The 24,456-nt window shown below is 36.5% G+C and overlaps 1 protein-coding gene across 1 annotated transcript; it reads left to right on the top strand.

The window, feature by feature from the left end:
- Positions 1 to 5,157: 5,157 nt before the first annotated feature.
- On the top strand, positions 5,158 to 23,829 carry LOC128994544 (nuclear inhibitor of protein phosphatase 1-like). Its single transcript, XM_054419165.1, has 8 exons — positions 5,158 to 5,313; positions 5,489 to 5,549; positions 11,831 to 11,984; positions 13,079 to 13,296; positions 18,550 to 18,756; positions 19,584 to 19,710; positions 20,520 to 20,786; positions 23,709 to 23,829. Exons 1-7 carry the CDS (start codon positions 5,285 to 5,287, stop codon positions 20,774 to 20,776), a joined length of 1,053 nt encoding a protein of 350 aa, XP_054275140.1. The 5' UTR covers positions 5,158 to 5,284; the 3' UTR covers positions 20,777 to 20,786; positions 23,709 to 23,829.
- The last annotated feature ends 627 nt before the right edge of the window (positions 23,830 to 24,456 follow it).

The following is a 24,456-nucleotide window of genomic DNA, read 5'->3' as shown; positions in this document are numbered from 1 at the left end:
CGTTCGCTACTGCAATAGTACGAAATTTTCCATTCACATGGACCAGCGACGCACATATGCGACGGCCGGTTTCCACCCATAGACTGCCGTCGCATATATGCGACGGCTAGTCACATTAAAATAGACTGCCGACGCATATTTGCGTCGGGGTTCTAATGTTATTAAAATGCTTATATCTTTGTAGTGGTCTATTTGAAGGCACTGAATTCCCTGCAGTGGTCTACAGAGATGTCTGACGCACAACTGCGTCGCTTGGTCTGTGGATATGATGATTGGTGACGTCATATAATAGTTGGAAAAACTGGCTTTTACTTTTCTGCATCACTGTATGTATGTATGCAGTACGTATGCTGCATTATCCTATGTAGCTTTTATATGTGTTCAGTTATAAACTGTTCTTGAATAATCTGTTTATTTTTTTACTTACTATCACCTTAAAACACAAAAAAATGAACCGTCGCATATATGCGACGCTTAGTCTATTTCAAGAAAACTATGATAATTTTCACTATTGTCTTCGCTGTAGACCGGGCGTCGCAAATATGCGACATTACTAAAGGTTATAAAAAATACAAAAAACAAGAATAATTTATATACAAACACGATTGTAGCGTATTACAATGTAAATGATCACTGTTTTACAGGTTTTCGCCCGTGGTCTGTGTGTACTGTTATCCAAGTGACAGCCGGTCTGTGTGTAAGATTCAAATGTATACCTCGGTCTGTGGCAATGACCGCGGCGTCGCATATATGCGACGCTCAGTAGCGAACGTGTTAAATGGGCTGTAACCCACTTGTCAGACACGACACCTTCCGATCCGACACGTCACGACAACATTGCTCTCTGGGGCATTCTTGTCGGATGTCGGATCCGTCATTTCTCAACTATGCGTGCACCAGACCTAGATTTAATCACTGTCTAGCTTTGTGTGTAATGATTTTGTACAATTATTGGTTACGGAGAAAATTCAAAATAATGTTATTTTAAAATTCCCATGTTGTTCTTGTGGAGAATATTGTAGTTTGCTTTCTGATGGATATATTTTTGATCAAACTTGGTAAATTAATTTATTTTATACTAAGTTATTATTTTTTACTAAACTCACTCTTTTTTACCCTCCCTGTCAAAAGCAAGCCTAGGTACTCATAAAACCTAATATTAATTAAATAGGTACATTTTTCAATTCAGGCAAATATAAATTCGCTTTGACAGCAGAATTGCTGCGGTGGGGGTATTATTGTTCATGTTTTGTATTGTACTTATTGCTAATATCCCTGTAGTAAAGTAACCGGAATGATCAAGGTGGGTCTAGGAAGGTCCTTGACCATTGTAGTCTAGGCATATTAGGAAAGTTAGCAGAAAGTTTAGGTACAGTCCTAATCATCACTTTTCTTTATGTTTTTTGGGTCGCTGAACACGAATATGAGGTTTGCTGACAGATATTTTGCCCGGAACATTGGTTATTTTGTGAAAAACCTTAAAATTTGGGCACTTTTTTTTGTTTTTCGGGCAAATCTCGGTAAGTATGGGTTTTTGAGAAAATCCTGCTTTGTAAAATTAAAGATGACAAAATTTACTACAAGTTTCCTATATAACGTTTGTTTCTACGACGAACCGTTTCGCCACTAGATCACACTAAAAAAGGCCAGAAGTACAAAAAATTAAAAACATTGCTAAATGCTGCTCTGTCTCCAAATTAAGTTTAATCTGTTCGACCAACCTAAGTTACAACTCCCTCATTTGAACAGAAGTGGGCCGTAAAAATGTTTTACAGAGACAGAGCTGCCGTTTTACATTAGGTTTCCATCGAAACAACCCATGTTACGATAATTTTTACTATTTATTCATGATAACAAACTGAAACACACTTAAAAATACCCCCGCCACAGCAAACCTGCAGACTAAGCGAATTTCCATTTCCCTGATTGGATTTACACTAAAATGTCTCCTTAGAAATATCACATTTATTCCCTATTTAAATAAAAGTTTAACGAGTACTTAGGTTTGCTGCAACAGGGAGGGTAAAAAGGTGTTTTTTTGTAAAATGTAATAGTTGGTATGAAATGAATGCATTTTCCAAATTTGATAAGAATAACATGGGCATTTTAAATTTACAGATTTTTGGAATTTTCTCCGTAACCTTAGCGCATAACAACGCTTTAATATACTAAATTATTTGTTTTTTTTAGCTCTACAAAATGGTATGGAAAGAAATCGCTAAATTTTAAGTTTATTGGGACAAAAATAGGAAAAACCAATTTTTACCCCATAAACCCCCCCAATAAATCCCTGTTCCCATGGTCCGATCATGCTGGTTCGCGAACTCGTTCGAATAGACGTAGGTTTACAGGTTTGTCCCAATTTTCATCAAAATCGGATGATTTTTGTCGAGTTCTCGCCCTAACGGACACATATATGAATTTGAACGGATGGTGTTTTTGGTCTCTAGGGGCCTCAAAACGAAAAAGTAAATCGGTCCCGGGTCCAGGTCTTACCATGAGTAATACGGTAATAGCTTATTCCCTATAGGGGAAATTCACTAATAAACTAACTAGTGTGTCTTCTGACCACAAAACTCAACCTGAAAAAATACCCGTCTTTTAGGATTAAATTGTGGAAAAGGGAGACAATCTTTATTTTTATAATGTTAATAACCTCATGAATAGGTTGGTTGGTAGGATCATGTAATTCACTCTCTTCGGGTTGAAGGTTGGCATTCCATCCATTTTCTTATGGGCCCAAGATGAGAGAAAAAACATCTTCTTCCACATCCTCATTTGCTTCTAAGGCTTCCTCAAGGGTAAGAAACTGAGGACCAAGTTTATCTTTGAATATTCTCAGCTGCCTACAGTTTTCTTCTTTATAGCAAGGCAAGGAGTGGTGAGTATGTTGTCGATTAATTTTTTCTTGGTTGATGCTTGGTTTTTTATGGTTGAAAGGTTGATGCTCTGGTCATAACTTTTGTGTAGTAGGAACCCATCATCAATAACATACTGCACTTGACCATGGAAGTGCTTGTTTTCAATGGGGACAGGGGCTTTATGCCTTTAAAGATTTGATTTGGTTCTTTGTGCAAACCTTTATTATCAAACAACGAGAAAGAGTATGGACCCAGTTCGTAGGACAAGAAGTGTTTTAGTTCTTCATCAGAATTCTTAGCGATGCTGGTACGTTGAAACAATGTGTTGGGGTATACGGGTAAGAATTCTCTACTTTCATCGCGTTATTCACTATGGCAAGTGGCTGGACACGGTCTGCTCGTCTGAATTTGACGTTACCAAAGTTAAAAGTTATCTACAACTCTTTTAATGTATTTCATCCCTTTTTCTCAATCACTATAGCAGCAAACCTGTGGCCAGCAACATCCCTGTGCTGAGAAAATAAATGGGGGTTTTGTGGGAACGGAAAATGTTCCAGCAGTCAGTCATACATCTTGGCATAGATTTATCAAGTGTGTTTCAGTTCATTATCATGAATAAATAGTTCTAATTATCGTAACAGGGGTTGTTTCCATGGAAACCCAATGTAAAACCTTTGTAAAACGGTTAGGGTTTATTTTCATTTTTGGTTTTGCCCAGCATGATCGGACTATGGGAACAGAGATTTATGGGGGTTTTATGGGGTAAAAATTGGGTTTTCCTATTTCTTTTACCCAATAAACTTAAAATTTAGCGATTTCTTTCCATACCATTTTGTAGAGCTAAAAAAAACAAATAATTTAGTAAATTAAAGCGTTGTTATTCGCCTAATGGTTACGGAGAAAATTCCAAAAATCTGTAAATTTAAAATGCTCATGTTATTTTTATGGAGACTAAGTAAACTGTTGTAGTTTGCTTGTTTATGAACATATTTTGATCAAATTTGGAAAATGTATTCATTTCATACTAAATTATTACATTTTACAAAAAACACCTTTTTACCCTCCCTGTTGCAGCAAACCTAAGTACTCGTTAAACTTTTATTTAAATAGGGAATAAATGTGATATTTCTAAGGAGACATTTTAGTGTAAATCCAATCAAAAAAATGGAAATTCACTTAGTCTGCAGGTTTGCTGTGGCGGGGGTATTTTAAGTGTGTTTCAGTTTGTTATCATGAATAAATAGTAAAAATTATCGTAACATGGGTTGTTTCGATGGAAACCTAATGTAAAACGGCAGCATTTAGCAGTGTTTTTAATTCTTTGTACTTCTGGCCTTTTTTAGTGTGATCTAGTGGCGAAACGGTTCGTCGTAGAAACAAACGTTATATAGGAAATTTGCCTGAAAAACCAAAAAAAGTGCACAAATTTTAAGGTTTTTCACAAAATAACCAATGTTCCGGGCAAAATATCTGTCAGCAAACCTCATATTCGTGTTCAGCGACCCAAAAAACATAAAGAAAAGTGATGATTAGGACTGTACCTAAACTTTCCGCTAACTGCCTTTTATATTCCTAATATGCCTAGCCTATTGTAATCTCACATACTAACAGAGATCGTCATAAATGTTATGGACTTTTTTTATTATTATTTGCTCTTGTCTCCCTATCTACTGCTTGTGAACAGTATGTGATCACATGTTCCATGGCAACTGGCATTGTTGGGGTGGTGGTGTATTTCTCGTCGGAGGCCTACTGTCGGAGCCCGTCGGACCAATGGGTTAAAATGTCTTAAAATTGCGGAAGGCGTCGGAAGGTGTAAGAGATTTGACGGAAGGTGTCGTGTCGGACTATAGTTCGGCCGCTTAGAAAGCGACCTCCTCCAGCATTGGTTTAGCATTAGCACGCAGGTCGTTTTCTAAGCGGCCGAACTATAGTGGGTTTCCTGCTTTCGGTTCCATCCAATCTGTTTTCCACAGGGCGACATTTAACGCAAATGTAACAGTTGCAGTTAAAAATGAGTAGGATTTATTACTGCGGCGAGACGGTCGTATCCAGAAGCTGACGTGCACGAGCCGGAGTGGAGTGGAATCGAGCGAGTGCAGGCAGAACAGCAACAACAACAACAACACAACAGAACAGTACTCTTGCATGGTTCAATTGGTTCTGGTTCTGTCGGTTCTCGGGTTCTGTGTTGTCGTTCGTTTGTTTGTTGGGGCAAAAAAAATATGTAGCCGAGACCCGAGACGTGCCGTTGTGTAGTGAGTGTAGTGGCCTGGCCGTGGCCGGAGTCGTCGTAGTCTATGTTGTTGGGTGAATATGGTGCGGCATAGTGATCTGTGATCTGTGTAGGCCTACAGTTTATTTATATATTTGAATTGCTAGTGTTTGTCACAAATAGTCCTAAGAAAAGTAGCCTAAGCCTAATGGCTAACCATTATGATATCCCGAACTGGTAAGTTAAGGTTAAACTTATGCCTATTTAAGGGACGTACAGTAACATATTTGTATTGTTATCAAATAAAATATAATTAATGTTATGTTCATCAAGCAATGGATTAAAAATAGCTTTGCCGTCACTTTGTCCAAACAGAATCAAAACAAATTGTAATACAATTGTTTATTCACAGGGCTGGGAAACCACCAGTTGGTCTCCATTTGGATGTGATGAAGGGAGACAAACTAATACAGGTAGGCCCTAAACGTGTGCTCTTTTTACCTAACGGATTTGCTAACTCCTAATCCAGCCAACCTTCCTTCCCAATTTTAAACTTAGGCCTAGTAGGACTTGCAGTAGGCCTCTATAGTAATATCAATGATAAGGCCATAAAAAAATGTCTGGGTAGCCTAACTAGCCTACAGTTCCACAGCGAAACTACAAAATTTTATTACATAAACTTAGGTTAGGCCTATAGTTTTCATGCGAAATATTAATTTGTATGTTTTTCAAGTTATTTTAACTTACCGTGCTCTTTTTTTTACATTATGCTGTGGCGGTAGGGCTATGTTAGGTCAGTGTTCAGTAAGTACCTATTCATGCTATCCACGCTTGGCAGCAAAATCATTAATTTGAGCTAAGTCAACCTTTTGACAATCTAGATAGAATTAATGCTCCATTGACTCTTTTTTGAGGTTTACGAATATTTCAGTTAAAGCCTTTTGTTCTGGCAGATCTGGCCTCTTTCGTATAAGTTACCTCAGAATATTTATGTTCTCACATGAGGAGCTTTGTTTCCAGAACTTCTCACAACCTTCCATTTGTCATTAAAACACAATTTGGATTTGTGTTAGGTACAGTAATTTAATGAGCAATGCACCAACATTGTAGGTATAACTCTTCTCCCACCTCATGCCATTTGTCCAGCTATAAACTACAGACGAGCTACACAATACTCTGGAAGGGTAATAGACGACTGAATTTTTGTTCCCATAATTATGTGTTCAGTTGCAGGGCCGGTTCTAGGAATTTTTCAGAGTTAAGCGAACACCCGAATCAGCGCCACCTAGAATTCCCCCCCCCCTTTACCATGAACATATCTTAACCCTATTTGCAAAATTCTTGGGAAGAAATTTTAGGTTAGAAGAATACTTACTTGCAATAAAAGACTTATTTTACTACGGTACTGTTTATTATTCATAGAAATTTAACATTTTTACACTTTTACTCATCATATACACTTTAGCAAAACGCAAAGTTACTGTAACAATTTATTTCTAAATGTGAAATCAATTTTTACAGGATAACTTGGATACGATATAAGTTTTTATAAAGCCTATTACAATGAAAAACACGTGTAGGTAGATGACAAGAGAGGAATAACCCAGTTAAAAATTAACTCTCCTAGCTTTGATCTGCTCTAGGAGGGGAGAGTGATCAGGGGAAGAAGGGAGGGGGAAGTTTCTTGTTGTGACAAGTGGCGCTGCGGGGCTGCGCACTTATCTCGAGCATGAGTCAAGTCATGAAATTAAACCCACAGGCGCCGCGCTGTACGCTGCCGAGCGTCAGCTCACTACAAATCGAAACTGCAAATCAATGCCTTGATTCCTTGAGTTGAAGTGCTGTACAAGTATTCTAGTGCTGTTAAGCAGAATAAATGCCTTTGGTGTGGTGCTTTGGATACTTGAACTCTGATCGAAAAAAAAAACAAAATTAAGTTGTTCACTTACGTCAGTAAAGTTGTTTCCAATTTTGTCTTCTGAAAAAAAATTGTGTCCAGTTGGCGCCATATGCGACTGCTTAGTTTGCGTATGGGTTAAACCGGCCCTGTTCAGTTGTGATACAGGGAAAATTTATTGTTGCATTTAAGTTTATCCTGACAACCAGAAGTATCAGTGGTGTGTTGGTAGCCTGGTGGCTAGCATCTCGGACTTCTGTGCGGGGGGGACGGGTTCAATTCCCGGCACATCCACTAAACATTTAATCTCTCGTGACCTCTTTTGTGAAATGCCTCTGGCGAGGAAAAAAATTGTGGTTTACATGCCATCTGGACGTTACATTAACTTGCTGACGACAAAGGAGGTTCTTTCCCAGCAGCAGTTAAAGTTTTACAGGATCATACCTGATTCGATGACGTCATCTGTGGAGCTCTTACACTCAGCGAAGCTAAAGAACTAAGAGATGAGCAGTTTGAACTTCTCGCACGTACGGTGGTTTCGAGTTAAAAAAATGGACATTGAATTACCCAGAACTACTCCAAGATTTGCCTCAGGATCATCAATAAAGACCAGTCTTCTTGGAAGCCGCCAATCACCCTCAATTCTCCATTCTTGGACTACATTTGTCACCCATTTCAGATTGCTTTTCTTACAACTTAAGTCTCCCTGAAAATTGTAGTTATTATTACTATGTTAACTGGTTTCTCTTCTCTTGGAAGAACCTTTAAATAGTATTAATATCATATTGGTGGATCTTTTGTGGTAAACATTTCCGCGATTTCATCAGTGTAATTCAGATTAAATCTATGCTTTTTTTGAGGAAAAATATCTGTTTGTTGAGACGGCACGTTCTTGCTTCAAAGGGAGTTCCACCCTCAAGCTGTGTAGTTTCTATTTTTTTCTTCGTCTCATCGGTCATCATACTGTACTTCTGTGCCAATGAATAACCAGTGGTGGGAAGTAGCGCACTACAAGTAGCGACACTACAGTAGCGCGCTACTTGTTTTGCAGCGTTTTCAGATTTTGTAGCTTTAGCTATAGCGAGCTACAATTTTTAAGTAGTTGTAGCGGAATTTTAGCTACTTTTCTTGCTACATTTACATTGGTTGAGATAGTGATTTTTATCAAAACGTTATGTGATACAACCTCTTTCAGACTGATATTTTCAAGAAAAATAGGCCCAACTACTTTATTGGCTTCATACAGCTGGTCGCAACAGTTTTGTTTTATTAGCTACTACAGCGTTGCATGGACATGGAGGCCCTAAGGTAAGGTGGTTAGGGGCGGATAAGGGCTGTTTCTGGCCTTATCTGGCTGTGTGTAATCCACATGTTTGGCTCTCATTTCATTCATTTGCCAATCTATGGTTACTGGTCAGATAAAATAAAAATCACTAGACACAGACGGCTGACGACGGCGACAAGAGATAGCTATTGAAAGCTTGTAAGTGATTGACAGGGAAATTAGTAATCAATTTAGTCTCTTTATTTTATCAATAGTTTCAACTTGGGTTTTAAGGGAAACACAAAACCTTAAAACAATGAGAAAACTGGTCTATCAACCTTTGCTTCAGCTGTTGATTGTGATTCATCATCACACGCCCTTCCTTTGTTGGATTAAGAAGATTTTAAATGTTTACTAATGTAAACAAAGAGGGAATTACCTTGATGAAATTTAAGACATGCCTAGACTACATAGTAATATAAGTATAACCAAAATATCTCCAAATAACATAAAACATGCATTGAAAAAATAGCCTAGTTTGCTCCTGCTAACAGCTCGAACCTAGGACTAATTCCTAGGCTATGCTATTGGATTAAGACTAATAGTAGCCTACCTACTAAGTTTAATTAATAGGAATATATCTGTTAAGCACGGGTCACACTAGGCTGGCATCAGCGGCGAATTGAAAGAAGCCGCGACTGTCAGCTTAATGTGACCACAAAATTCGCAGCTGACACTGAGCTGACTCAGCCTGGATTGGTGAGCTGGTGATGCTGGTTCCAGCTGCTGATCACCAGCGGCTGGCGAACAGCCTAGTGTGACCCGTGCTTTAGTGCTTGTAAAAACACGCCTACTTAAGCCCGCTTGTTACATAGCCAAGTAGGCCTACATTTTATTTTTACTTCACAATTTTCAACATGTTTAAATAAAAAATATGATTTCAGGATAAGTTGCTAAATACTGTTTTGTGTACCAAAGTTTGTTGAAGCACAATTTGCCCTATCTATAATGGCAAAGGACGATTTCTTGACATTGTATTGTGTTATTCATAAAACAAGTAACTTATCTCTATGGTTAAAAGTTATAGCAATGTCGTTTTTAATATCAAATAAAGAAAGGTAATAAAATCCATTTCTGTAGGCTAGCTCTGTGACACTGAGTATTTTTTTAAATAACCTTTTACAGTTTTATTGTCTTTTATAGTTGATACAAGACAATAAATTAATGTGCATTGTATATACATACATATATATTTAAAGCTGACCCTCTAGTTTTATCAACTACTTTCCCTAAACCACAGAAGACAAACGTTTGTAGCTAAACTGGAACAAAAAGAAGCAAACTCAAAACCTTCGAAACTGACAGCTTTAACTCCTGGTCATATTGCCGACTCTTCTTCGACATCTGTTCCTGACCCAATAAAGACCTCACCTCTTATTGAAAATTTACCTCAAGACTTCACCCAAAGCTTATGCTGCCATTTGAACCAAGAATACTTGAAGACCCCTCAACAGGGATGTTTCAAATGGAACCTCGAGAAAGAAAACCTCAATGTATAGACCCTGTTTTTCTCCAACACACCAGCTCCTCAAATTTACAGACTATCTGATCCTCATTCAAGAACATTAGTCAAAGTGTTTTCATACCATTTAAACTGTGTTCTTTAAACAATTTTACACCCCCCGCCCCCTCTGTTCAGTTGTCTTATTGTAATTTTATTTCAGTTCCTCTATTTTGTTAAACCCTGTTGTTTCAAAAACTTCTTTCTATAAAAATCCTCGATTTTCCCTCTTATATTATAATTTAATTTGTCAGCCACCTCTAATTTTAGAATTTTTCATTTTAGACTTAATAACCACGAGGTGTTAGCCCGTCCTACGTACGGGAGAAGTCAGTTAAAACTTTTTATAATTCAGAATAGCTAGCTTACAGGTATAAAGACAAATTTTATTGCAGCCTACAGTAGAAAAAGTAATTATCAATTGAGAAGTGTATAGGCCTAGTCAACGATATCACCTTCCAATTCCATCGTATACCTGCCTCTTCCATAATCAATGTCACCACAAAACAATTACTCACACTATATACTATTTCCAGTAGGTCTGAATAGAAACTCGCTAAAATAAAAGGAAAACATCCAATAAAATTCACAGTACACATAATTATAACGTTGGTGTCCTGACATCATTAAACGAATCGTCCACACACATCCTTTTATATACACATTTCACTGCATCAATTGCTAAATAAATAAGTGTAAACAAAGAAAAGTAAAAAAACAACATATAGTTTGTTTTGTAAACAGCTGAGTCAAAAATAAAATAGTATTCATTTGAAAAAAATAACTGGTCACATGGTGAAGGAATTTTAAAACGTAAACACGCTAGTAAAGCTAGTGACGTAATTAATTCTATGTTTATTATCCATTCCGTTGTCAGTTCTAATATCCTTGATAATTAAACCACCCTCATTGAATCAATGTACATCGTAATTCCCCATATTCATTTATTTAAACTATAAAATAGTCAGCGCCTCCAAACGTAACCACAACTAAACACATGCCAAACAACTTTTTAGATTTCATAAAAGGATGGTTAGTCTAATTGCAGTATCCTAGGTCAATTATGACGTTGTGTTCAATCTATGTCATTCATCTGTATAGCTTTGGATAACACCCGTCTGAGGTTGTGGTGGTAATTTAAAATCGTAGGCCTATTCCTGAGGATTCTTGATCTCCTTCTTTATGACATCATTATTTCCGGGCCTAATCCAAACAAAGTTTAAGCATTCAAAACATTGATTGTAAACAAAACGCCACCAAGATGAATTAAAACATGTAAAAATTGTGATTTTCCTACCCTTTCCTAAAACAATTGAGCAGTAAAATAATTTGCATATCCTTTTTTTAAGACTCGTGTACAGAGCCCCGACATGGACTTGTATACATCGATAGTGTTACTTATCTCGGTGGTCTACTAATCTTACTTATTTCCTATAATCAATGACAAAATCAGAGTAAATAAAATAACCTAATATTTCTATAGAGCATTTTTATATTTAACCAGCTGCTAGTTAAAACAAATTATATTGCACTAAAACAAACCTAAGATTACAAAGATTACTTAAAAAATAATTTGAACATCCTAGTATTTTACTATGTATATTTAATTAATCTGTCATCCTCTTACAGAAGAATTGAACGTATCAATGATTAGCATTAAACATAGTATAAATAAGTCAACCCTAAGTATGTCTTTACATTTTTATCCAAATGCTGAATTTGTGACACAAAAGCTGAATGTTTACAGCTGTTATGTTAAGCAAATTATTTTATGCTAAAAGCTAGTTTCGAATCTTAGCGTCGGCTGCTAGACTTTTTAAAAATTAAAACTTAATTTCTAAAAACTGGGACCCTAAACTAAAATTATGGCTTTGACATTCCCTAATTCTCAAAATTATCTTTCTTTCAACACAAAAATCATGAAAATCCGTCGAGTGGTTGATTCAGAATCGTGAAATAAAAAAACACTGTTTCGTTTTAATATTATAGATGATTCAAATAATCTAAAATACATTTTATCTGTTTGTTCTAGAAATTGATGCTGGACCAGAAGAAGTGCTATCTTTTCGGTAGGAATCCTCAGATGAATGACTTCTGCATTGATCACCAGAGCTGTTCAAGGGTTCATGCAGCTTTTGTTTACCATAAACATCTGCATCGGGCATTCCTTGTGGATCTAGGAAGCAGTAAGGACTCTTGTATTCTAATACCTTCTCTTATTACAAATTTTTTTTACTGTATTCCCGGCTTTTTCTTGGCCTAATAAAGTAGCTTTGAGGCCTGTGGCTTAAAAACTGAGCTTAATCTTTTCATTGAATGATGAAAATCAGTAAAATCACCATTTTTTACTTTATGAAAATTGCCGTACACCAACATAACCACAAATGGTCTGATGTCTTTCTCCTGTCCAAGTAGAATATCTGGATAACACTCTAGACATGAGTTTTAAAATAAACAAGTACTTATATCGTGAGTCCCTGCGGCCTGTTCTATCCTCCCATTTCCTCCCTGTACTGAAGTCTTCAGACTTCTCCATATCTTATGAAATCAAATTTGGGATAGATTAGGTTTCATAAGCATTATTTTGAGAGAAAACAAACATACAAACACTATACATACAGTTTATAAACATTAAAAAAAAGTCGGGTACAGCTTCTCAGAGACCTACGATATATTATCGGATGAAATATAAGTATTGAATTGATACTTATAGAATATAGTTATTAGAATATAGTTTTCTTGTGATTTAAATACTAGTTGTATGTTTTTCAATATGACTTTTTTACACTGCGCTGCGGTGGTTAGTTTAACTTTAGTGTGGCTTTGTAACATACCTATATAAAAACAAAAGTTATTATATTGTGTGATTTATTTAAGAGACAAATCTACAATAACGTCAATTTGAATTTTTAACTATCCTTTTCCATGAGTTTCATAATCCAACCTGAACTACAGCGGCGCTCTGTAAAGTAGTGGCGGCGTTAATTTACTTTAAAATCGAATATTGCACACGTATCGTGCAGAGCAAATCTCATTAATCAACTCCCTGATGAACTTTGAGAAACACTGGTTTTAAAATACATGAGTAGTTCTTGTAAAAAAACCTTTCTATAGCATTAAGTTGGCCTAAGCATAGAGTTGTAATTATTTATATATCTTTTTCATTAGGCCTAGTTGTAAAGCTGACTAGGCCTACTAAGTAAAAAAGTACTAAAAGTTAAGAATTATTTCCTTTGAACTTGTTTTAAAAAACTAAGAGGCATTTATTTATTGATGTTAGCTCATGGTACTTACATTGGGTCATTGAGAATCGAGGCACAGAAGCCGACGCAGTTACCTATAGACAGTGTGTTCCACTTTGGTGCGTCGACACGCAACTACATACTGCGGGAGAGGCCCCAGACAGGAGCTCGTCCAATCATAGAAGAGTTGGAGAAGTCGTCAGAAGACGCAGAAGGTGGATTACTGGGACTGCCTGAGACTGAAACTGAGTTGGATGTAAGTGATACCACCATTAGATGTACAGTAGTTGATACTGGTACGAAAAGCATCGTTATGGATGTTAATAACTCAAGAACGAATTCATACATCTACTTGTTATGTTACAAAAAGATTCTTTTGCATGATATCTCGGGTTGGTTTGTTGTTGTAAAGTATTTGTTCAATCTCAATTTATCAATTATCAATTATTGAGATGGGAACGCCACCTAGGTGCGTAATTTAACCAAAATAAGAACGAAGGATAAGTGTAGAATGGAGTGAGATTATTTATGTGGCTTTGTTACTGACTAAGACCAGCTGTTTCATTTGTCAGCTGACCATTTATTAAAAGTCCAATGTTCAAGGACAGCTGGGTTCAGTATCGAACCATCAAAAAGTTACTCACTTTTCTTAGGATCAAACCGTTGACCTTATGATTACAGTAGACCCCCTCTTAACCGACCTCGCATTAACCGATAATCGGATTATCCGCCCTTGATCGTAAAATATTACAGTTTGTTTTAACCGACCTTGCTTTGAGAGCAGCTCGGTTTAACCGCCGCTTTCTCGGAATTTCGGCATTTCCTCTCCCACGCTGGGCTATGGGAACATTCGCTTATCTCCACAGGATGTGACTAACAATAAGTATTTTATAGCTATCCCAAACAATATTGCGTATTGTCAGTTTGTCATCATCGTTCGTCTTGCGAGCACGTCTAATTTTTTCTCTGTGCGGAAAGTTATACAGTAACATCGGAAAGTGCGTGGAAGTGTGTGTTTAGCGGTTTAGTTTATTTAATATTAATCGGACCGTGCTTCAGTTTAAATTAAAATGTAAAAATAGTCGTTTTAAAATACATTTAAGTGTTTTTATCAAATACAGTACAGTAAACTAGGATTTCCAAACTACAAAATGGCATCGGTAAAACGAAAACGGAACGTTGTTACTGTGGAACAGAAACTAAGTGCATTGGACCGTCTTGACAAAGGTGCATGTGTGAAACAAATTAGTGACGAGCTGGGTGTTGGAATAACAACTGTCAAAGACTGGCGTCGTAACAGGAAATCTTTACAAGATTTCTGTACTCAAATAGAATCTGGCACGGCATTGGCGACTCGGCGTACATTAAAAAAACCAACAAATGATCTCGTAGATGACGCGTTGTGGTTGTGGTTCACACAAGAAAGGCGTAAAGGAACCCCATTAAGTGGCCCGATTTTAAAGGAAAAAGCAACCATGCTTCATTCTAAGATTGAAAACGGCGGCAGTTTCACTGCCAGTAACGGCTGGTTCGACAGGTGGAAAAAAAGACATAGCGTCCACTTTTTATCTGTTTGCGGTGAAAAGTTGTCGGCGGATCCTACTGGAGCTAGTGAATTTTCTACAAAATTCAAGGAGTATATTGAGGAGGAGGGTTTACATCCAGAACAAATTTATAACATGGATGAAACTGGATTGAATTTTAAACGTCTGCCGGATAAAACATTCGCCGCCAGCAATGAAAAATCGGCTGCCGGTTTCAAAATGAACAAAGAGAGGGTAACAGTTGCCCTATGTTCTAATGCGTCTGGAACCCACAAACTACCTCCCTTAGTGATTGGCAAATATCAAAAGCCAAGAGCTTTCAAAAACATAAACGTAAATGCTCTTCCAGTTTGTTACAAAGCGCAGCGATCTGCTTGGATGGACGAGTATATTTTTAAGGACTGGTTTATCAACGAGTTTGTTCCCAGCGTGAAAAAACATTTGACTAGCCTGAAAATGCCAATAAAGGCAATTTTGCTTTTGGACAATGCTACCAGTCATGTAGAAGGCATCGAAAGCGAGGAAAACAGTGGAATAAAATGCTATTTTCTTCCTCCGAACGTTACCAGCATTGTCCAACCAATGGACCAAGGCGTAATCGAGAGTTTTAAGAGACGATACAAGAAGAAGTTACTTTCTGAAATTTTGAACAGGATGGAATTTCACAGTAAAGGACTTGTTGACGTCTTAAAAACAATCAATGTAAAGGAAGTGATTTACATGGTGGCTAAGTCGTACGAAGAACTTCAAAGCACTACAATCGTAAAGTCATGGAGAAAACTGTGGCCTGAAGTAGAAGAAGCGGTACTAAACAACATGGACGATAATCCATCAGCAGAAGTTCGCCAACAAGAGATCGACCCAAGTGAACAATTATTATTGGAGGATCTTCAAACATTGACAGGTGGTGATTACGTTATAGAAGCAGAAGATGTTCAACAATGGATTGCTCACGCTGACGACGAGCTGGGGAACAATATGATGACAGACGAAGAAATCGTTACGGCAGTCACCCGTCAAGATAACAATGCGGAGGAAGAAGATGAAATCGAAGATTTAGATCAGGAATCCAAAATTAGTCATTCCGAGGCAAGAAAGGCATTTACTCTAGCTGCAAGTTATATTGAACAACAAAAAGTATCAAGTGCTGCAGATGTGATGTTTATAAAAAAATGGCGAGACTATGCCTTCAAGCAGACACTGGACAATGAAAAACAGAAAAAAATCACTGACTTTTTCAAGTAAGCTTAAGTGATTAAAACTGTTCTTTTTTATCATTTGTATGATTGAAAATATTGTTTCATCTTTTAAGTTTGTGTGTTTTAATTCAATACAGTAAAATGGAGTTTATCAATCGTTTATTGTATTTTTTTATTACTGTAAAGTAGTGTGTGTGTTTCAATTCAATACAGTAATAGAGTGTGAAACATTTAAGGTGTTTTTTATTAAGTTTCCTGGTGGATCCTCTTCAGTGTGTCAAACCAAAGCAAATCAGCGAGATCGTCTGTACAAAGAACAATTGGTATGTAAACAAAATAATTTTACTAGTTACGTAACGTGTCTGAAAACAGCTGCTATTTTTTGTAATATATTCCAGAATTATCTTATCGCTAGAGTAAACAAACAAACAATGCAACTTGTAGGGGCGGGAACAGGGGAGGGTTAACGACTCCTCGTCCAAGGTCAAGATTGTTTTTGTGACTCGAGCTTCCATTGAGAGGCTATAAATAAACAGCTTGTATCTTTAATTTCAACTAAGAGCAGAGAGCTCTGTACTGTATTACGATATACTGTACTGTATTTTGAAAGCATCAATTAACAGAACGTACTTAAGTTATAACAGTACAGTAAAATATGTAACAGTTTTTATTGATTCTTGCCTACAACTATAATTTATTCTACTGAAAGTATTTGACTTAACCGTGTTATTTTGTTTATTACTGTACGAAAAAAGGAGATTAGTGTAGTTTATTTTATAAATAATGCAACTACTACTTCAAAATAATGATTATACAATACTAAATGAATATCACTTAATTTTATTGTGTTTTTAGGTATTACCCGTTTTAACCGACGTTTTGAGTTATCCGACCTAGGTCCGGTCCCGTTAGGGTCGGTTAAGAGGGGGTCTACTGTACTATGCGAGCACTATAACCCCTGAGCTACCCAGCTGTTGTAATAATTATTAATAAAAATACCCCCGCCGCAGCAAACCTGCCGTCTAAGCGAATTTCCATTTGGCTGAATTGATTTTCAATTGATCTATTTAAATAACATTAGGTTTAACGAGTACCTAGGTTTGCTGCTACAAGGAAACTAATAAAGTATGTGTTTTAAGTATAATAAGTATTGCTTAGTATAAAATAAATATATTTGCCAAGTTTGATCAAAATATATCCATAAACAAGCAAACTACAACATTTTACAATATTCTCCATAAGAATAACATGGGAATTTTAAATTTACCATTTTTTTAGTTTTCTCCGTAACCAATAACTGTACAAAAACACTTTGATATACCGAATTGTTTGTTTTTTAAAGCTCTTTAAGAAGGTTTAGAGAAAAATTGGGAAATTTTGTGTATTGAGGGTCAAAAGTGAGAAAAACCATTTTTTACCCCATAAAACCCCCCCATAAAACCCTGTTCCCATGATCCGATCATGCTGGATCGCGAACTCATTCAAGTTTATCCCGTCTTACACCTTCAAACCAAATTTCATCAAAATCGGATAAAAATTACTCAAGTTATCGTGTTCACGGACACATATATATCTATATAAAAGAGGATGTTTGTATATATATTTGTTTGTTTGTTTGTTTGGGGGTGATAAACTCGGACACCGCTGAACCGATTGCCACGAAACTTGGTACATACGTGTAGAATGTCATGGAATAGGTTTATACACCATCAATTTCGTGATCCGTCCAATAGGCTCCGCCCCAGTGGCTCTGGAGTTTCCCATGTTAACCTTATGAGAAATGGAATTAATGAATCTTAACAGCTGTTTCAATTAAACAAGTTGGTTCTGTTCTATGATGTTCAATAGCATTAAAGTTACAAGGATTACCAACAGGGTGCAGCACTATTATTTCTTTTACATTTATGACAACAGCTAATTTGCAACCAAAAAGGTGAGTGAGCGTAGCGAACGAGCTAACCTGAAGGCAAGTGAGCGTAGCGAACGAGCTAACCTGAAGGCAAGTGAGCGCAGCGAACGAGCTCCAACCTAAAGGTGAGTGAGCGTAGCGAACGAGCTCCAACCTAAAGGTGAGTGAGCGTAGCGAACGAACTTCAACCAGGACGTGATTGAGCCATGCGAACGAGATCATCTTGAAAATTAAGAAGTTAAACGGGGCAAAGCCCGCGGGTTACAGCTAGTATATTATATAAATCTATATATATATATGTATATACATATATAAAAAATTGAACGAATTGTGTTTTTGGCCTCTGGGGACACCAAAATGAAAAAGTAAATCGGTCCCGGGCCTAAGTCTTACCATGAGACCTACGGTAATAGCTACTTCCCTATAGGGAAATTCGCTAAAAAATACTTCATTACAGCGGTGTAGACAGTAGTAAGCTATAGCATCACATAACTCATCAATTGGCTTAATGCATTGTAAAAGATTTGCCTGCAGCAATGTAGGTAACTGGTATATGATGACAGTACTTGCTAGTGGTTCTTTTGAAACTTAAGTTAAGTATACAGATGGGACTTAGTAAATATATAATTTTGGTAAGCTAAGATTCTTGTTTGGTGGGGTCAGTTGCACAACTGTATTGCTGTATCAATAAAATAAAAAAGTAATATGATACTCAATATTCTATAATTTTACTGTTTGACTAAGTTTCATAATAAATTAGTTATTAAATATATGGGTGTGGAGGAATACAATTCAATTTATTAATTTGCCTAAAAATTAATAAGCACTGTTGTCATATCATTCTTGATTCCACACAGAATCTGACAGAATTCAACACAGCACACAATAGGAGAATATCAATGCTTGGAATTGGAGAGGATGGTGAAGCAGCTCCGAGAAATCGGAAAAGGAAAAAGCGAGGTGTTACATTTAATGAAGAAGAAGAAGTAATCAATCCTGAAGACGTGGACCCGTCTGTCGGGCGTTTTAGGAATCTCATACATACCACTGTCATACCAACCAAGGTAATAAACTAATTTACAACACATTCAAACGGTTTTGGGACATTTCTATTAAAAAGATTTACATAATGGGACTGTAACTATCCTTTGGGTATTGATACCTATGTATAACTTCGCTGTCGCAGGCGAGGGCGACAGATGATTTAACAACTGTGATACATTCAGTTTATGGGCCACCAAAATTTACTACTAAATCACACTATGCTCTAAGTTATATAATAGTTGTACAAATTAAGTACAATATTGTATTACATTTTAGTGTTAGCATAGTCTAACCAACACAAGTAGACTTCCCATCACATTGTTAATTTTCAATATATACCTACGAATTTGAATGGATGGTATTTTTGGCCTCTGGGGATATCAAAACAAAAAGTAAATAGGTCCCGGTTCTATGTCTTACCATGAGATATACGGTAATACCTCGTTCCCATATGGGAAATTTGCTAAATACTTATACATTTAAAAAGTCAAAAGGTTTTTGCAGGTATTGTAGCCTACAGTAAACATTTCCTGACTAGCAATAGGCTCAGTTTCTTTATTTTAAGTTCATTGTTGGTGATGGTGAGTTAATGTGGTTCAAAGGTTTATTGCGGACATTTTTCATCACGATGGTAAAAAAAAAAAAAAAAAAAAAAATTCAAACTTGTCGGAATATTAAACGTTTCAAGCTGGCCTTGAAACAGAAATCTTATTTTTGTTAATTAATGTATTCTTATGTAAAGCAGTTTTAAAAATATCAACTACATGAAAATCAATTGTGTAGGCCTATCTACATTTTCCTGTTTCCTAATGTATGTTTACAAGCTTATTGTTGCTGGTTGTTTTAGCGTCAAAGACTGGAAAGTGGAGTAGGCATCACCAGTGGACTGACACAACCGGAGGATCACAAGCCTCATGCCATGAAACACATGCATCCATCGTCCTTCATGAGTCAGTTGTATCACGACATGCCAGGTGAGTACAGCAGTGGGTAGTAAGATATTTTAAATGGTCTAATTGCTGTTTGTGATTTATAGCGGTGTGCAAGCAAGAGATTTTCAATGGAGTCAAGCTTTTGGTAAAAAAACTCAAACCTCAAGCTGTGTTTTAGCATGGTGAATATCTGATAATATTGTGATTATCTTCTACAACCACAGTGACATCGTTAACATAACCCACAATCGCAGAGAAATGTTGGATTTCTTGGAACGATTTTGTAGACGTTTTCTGCAATTGCTTGAATAAAAGCTTGGCTCAGCTCAATTTTCCGATATGGTGCACGATCACTCAAGCTTAAAGATAGATTGGGCTTGGCTAGAAATTTGAGCCACTCGCACACCTCAAATTTGAAGTGCTAATATTGCTTTATGCAAGTATGTAACCTTTGTTTTTCCTTTAAATAGATACCTAGGTGAAAAAGTAATTTTTTAACTGTCAATGAATACAGGCGTGCCTCTATTTGGATTACCTGTCAGTTTAAGTAAAAACCTGTTAATTAAAAGAGCCCTCTCCTCTTATAACTTCTAAAAAGGTAAAGAATAAATAATAGGCCTACTACAAACTAGCACAAACTTTACTTAAAACTTTGAAACATTGATTGAAGTTGTTATGCAGAATAAGAAGAGTATACCTACATACTGTGCACAGTAGGAAAAAAAAATACTTTTTTGTTATTTATATAAACCTATTTTGAGAAATCACCTTAAACACTAACGTAGCTAAATAGGGATTTTCTAACTAGTAAATCTCATGTTGGTAAGTTATTTATCACACAATATTTGCAGGTCCCGAGGGTCACACTCCCACCACTCCAACCTCTCTCATGTTCTCCCCCGCCCTGGCCTCAAGGCTAGGGCTGGCATTGCCTAACCCTGCCCCCGATGTGGAAATGGCCCCGCCTACCCCAGTGGCTCCTCCGCCTACGGAGCCTGCCCCCCTGGCTGAGCAGACTGCCCCATCTGGTGCTCCGGAGCCCAAGAAAAAGAAGTACGCTAAGGAAGCGTGGCCCGGCAAGAAACCTGGGCCAACACTCCTGCTGTAAACTGTACAAGGTAGGTAGGAAGTTTAAAAAATCCTTATTGCTTTTGTATTCCAAATGTTACACCTGTATTAAATCACTCAGGATATTTAATCCACATAGTCATTTGTTATAAAACTCATGTCTGACGTTTTAAGTCACAATTTACATTTATTTAAGAGATGTTTTAGGATTTTTTGAGAGGATAGCAGGCTTACCTGAATGGGAAAGAGTCCAAACTGGCACAGGAAACACAAAACATAACTTTACACTATATACACAAAATATTAGAATATTTCACTGTCACTGACAGCATTTTCAACTAAGGAAGAGATAGTTTTTTAGATGTCCAAAATGGTGGCCAGTGAGTTGTTGAGTCAGTGTTGCCAATAGTAGAATTCAAAACACATTTTCAGTTTATCTTATATGCACTATATATATATGAATAAATATGTAAGCCTGCTAGTTGGGTTGGATTTTGAAGTGGAGTGGGTTAGATGAAAGGTATTATCTAAGGTTTAGGTTTGGGGGTTGTCTAGACTTAGTAAACCATTGGTAGGACAGTTCCCATCTTCTAAGTTGTGACTGGTTACATTGAGGAGGTAGTGATTTGACTATTTTGGTTGTAAAGCAGTCATTGAAACTAGGGTTGTTGTGGCTCTGGGCATGTTGTACAACTGGTTTGTCTTTGTATCCAGTAGATACATCTTGTCTATGGCCATTCATCCTGGTTCTGAGGCTATTGGTGGATAGGCCTACATACTGTGCCTCACATTTGTTACATTGTAGTTGGTAGATAATGTTCTTCGTTTCACAAGTGTTGAAGCCTCGGATGTTGTAGTTTTCTTTGGTTGTGGAACTGGAAAATGTTTGGCTGGGTTGATTTATTTCACATGTTTTACATCTCTTGTTATCACAGGGATATGAACCATTAGGGCGTGCGTTGTTTGGGTTGTTGTTGGCCGGGTCAGGAACTTTTGGGTGGACTAGTATTTTTCGGAGATTGGGTGATTGTCTAAAAACAATGTTTGGTGGATCTTTCAAAAAATTGATGGTGTGGTTGGAGGCATTGAGGATTTTGAAGCCCTCTTTTAAATATAAAAGAGGGCTTTTATATTTATGGCACCTCTTTTATATTATATATAAAAGCACCGCTTTTATATTATATATATGGACCTCTATCCATCTCTTTATTTAAGAGATGGATAGACATATGCTGTTGTACAAGTTTTTTTATCCGTTTGCTATTATCATAGATAAAACATACTCCCTTAGTAGATTTCTCATCCTTATGGCACAACTGAAGACAATTTTATTGTTAGTGCTGTACGGTTTATGTAGAGGTCGTGTTTTGTTTACAATTTGTTTCCCGTTATTACAGCCATTTAAAACCTCGTTTAACCAAATAAAACGATCTAATCATAAACAATAACTTGTCCCCTAGTTATATAACCAAACAGTAAAGCACAAATCAAGAAATTAACCCTAAAATAATGGAAACAAAGTTTCGTCGACACTAGCGCCTTTGTGTCACGTACATGAACTAGACACGAAAAACGTGCTTCAAAATTTACAATGGGATGAGAAGTCTACTTGTGTTGGTTAGTCTATGCTATTATCTAAGGAACATGTCGACCTTAGTCACTAACAAGACTACAAGATCGCACCACTCATCTCCATTCATACTTGGCTTAAAATATCTACATTCGTATGGTTGCCATTTCATAAGAAAGTAAGAAAAGAAAGTATTTAAAAAAGTATTGCTTTTAGTTATTCACTGAGTTCCCAACAGGCTGACTAATAGGCTTCTGCTATGAAAATATATTTAATCGTTACTGTCTTTGCAATCAGAGTGATACTGGCTGAGTGAGCTATGGCTGTTTCAGAGATCACTCCATCGTCGAGTGCTAAGTAGTACACTAAATCAAAGTCTTGTTTTTACATTTAACAGGAAATTTTTCCATTTGCATTGTGTATTACAGTGGTTAAATAAAAATTTGACATATGGGTGTCCCAGACCAACCGGCTTCTATAGCTCCTAGACATGTACATTTACAACAGCAAACACTTTGAATACCATTTTAATAAAACATTAAAATACACTAATTTCACTACAGCTCTTTAACTAATAAAGATACCAAAAAGCATTAAATGCAAAAATTGTAGCTAATTTTAAGGGCTACAATGTGGTTTGTAATGAAACCCATGTTGCCATTTGAATTTTTTGTGATAATATCTTTTGAAACTTTAAGTTTGAAAATGCATAACACAAGTAAAAAGTTAGGTAAAGGGTTGAAACCAGAGTTTTTTTTAAAGCTCATTTAGCAATTAAAGTGTTATCAAAATTTGAAACTCCCAAGAAATTCCACCTCTTTGCAGTGAAATGTAGTACAAAGTTCTATTTTTTGTAAGTTTTTGAACATCCTGTATATAGGGATAAAAATAATTTAAAACTTTCCCCACTAAAATACTCAGTACTCAAATACCTTTAAAATAAGGTATAACACGATCCCCTTTATATTTGAAAATTTCCCAAAAACCACCCCCACACCCAAAATCTGCCCTTTGGGGTCCTTTTTTGGGGTTAAAAATAATTTAGCTGAATTCCTTGTGGTCAAAATAAGGGGTTCCAGTTGTAATTAGGTTACTATTTGCTTTCATATTGGGGCTATAGAAGCCGGGCGGGTGGTCTGCGACACTCTGTATATAAAGACAGGTTGAACATTGCATTACGCAAAAACGTTTAGTGCACAAGCACAGCTTAAAAACTGGCGACTGACTCGGTCTGCCACCCTCAAGAATCATACTAGGTACTGTAAATTTATCACACTTGTCGAAATAACACTACCGGTACTGGTTGGAAAACAGCTGTATTTTGTTAGCCTTTGCATCCAAACTCAAATCAAAATGAGGTTTGCCATTATTAAAAAAATAACATAAATATATTGTGTTGCAGTGTCACATTCTACGGTTTGCTGCTTCTGGTCAAACGTTCTTTGCCTTCCAAGTACCTCCCAAGTTGTACATATTGTATTTTATAGAATAAGTGGAATAGTATGTAATTTTTTAACTGTGTATCTTCAGATTTTAATTGCCAGTTTAAAAACGTGCCTATGAGAAAAGTATATAACAAACTAGGCATTGTAAAATACATTGAATGTATCTCAGTATAAACATGTGAATGTTAAAGTGTCTACTTAGAAAATAAGTAATATTATCTTTTTGACTGGAAAATATTAAGTTTTGTTTTTTTTAATCAAAGATGTGTTTAGAATATGTATGGCAATAAAGTTTAATAGAGCCTTCGACTAAGGAGAGAATTAGACATTCCATTCCCTTTAAAGCTGCCACCAGTTTTAAAATAAATAAATGGCATCAGTAAACTGACAAATACTTTCTCCAATTAGCTTGACAACATTATAACTAAACATCCTACTACATTTTTAGCCAAAAAGCTACAGGGTAAACCAGAGGGAGTTTCTATGGGTTTTATGGTGAAAATCATATAAATTCCACTAACTTTTAAACGGTTATCTTTTAGTGTTTTTAGGTTGTGACATTTGGTCCGAGGTCAAAAGGAATGTAACACACAAAATTTTTATCAAAACCGTTAGACTTATATATTTACAGACACCACTTCAAAAACCACTTTTTTGGGGCAGGGGAAACTAGAACGGATATTTATACCTAAAACCTTTTGACTA

This window comes from Macrosteles quadrilineatus, unplaced genomic scaffold (assembly GCF_028750875.1).
Source record: "Macrosteles quadrilineatus isolate MER2022 unplaced genomic scaffold, UCM_ALF_1.0 Scaffold_5__1_contigs__length_97177068, whole genome shotgun sequence".
Taxonomy (NCBI): domain Eukaryota; kingdom Metazoa; phylum Arthropoda; class Insecta; order Hemiptera; family Cicadellidae; genus Macrosteles; species Macrosteles quadrilineatus.
This window is presented reverse-complemented; position numbering and strand designations above follow the sequence as displayed.

Bases quoted from the DNA above. Each gene is read 5' to 3' on its own strand.
- LOC128994544 (XM_054419165.1), top strand. From the start codon at position 5,285: ATGGCTAACCATTATGATATCCCGAACTG. The intron at 13,297-18,549 runs GTAAGTGATACC...GATTCCACACAG, and splicing joins AGACTGAAACTGAGTTGGAT to AATCTGACAGAATTCAACAC. The intron at 19,711-20,519 runs GTGAGTACAGCA...CAATATTTGCAG, and splicing joins GTTGTATCACGACATGCCAG to GTCCCGAGGGTCACACTCCC.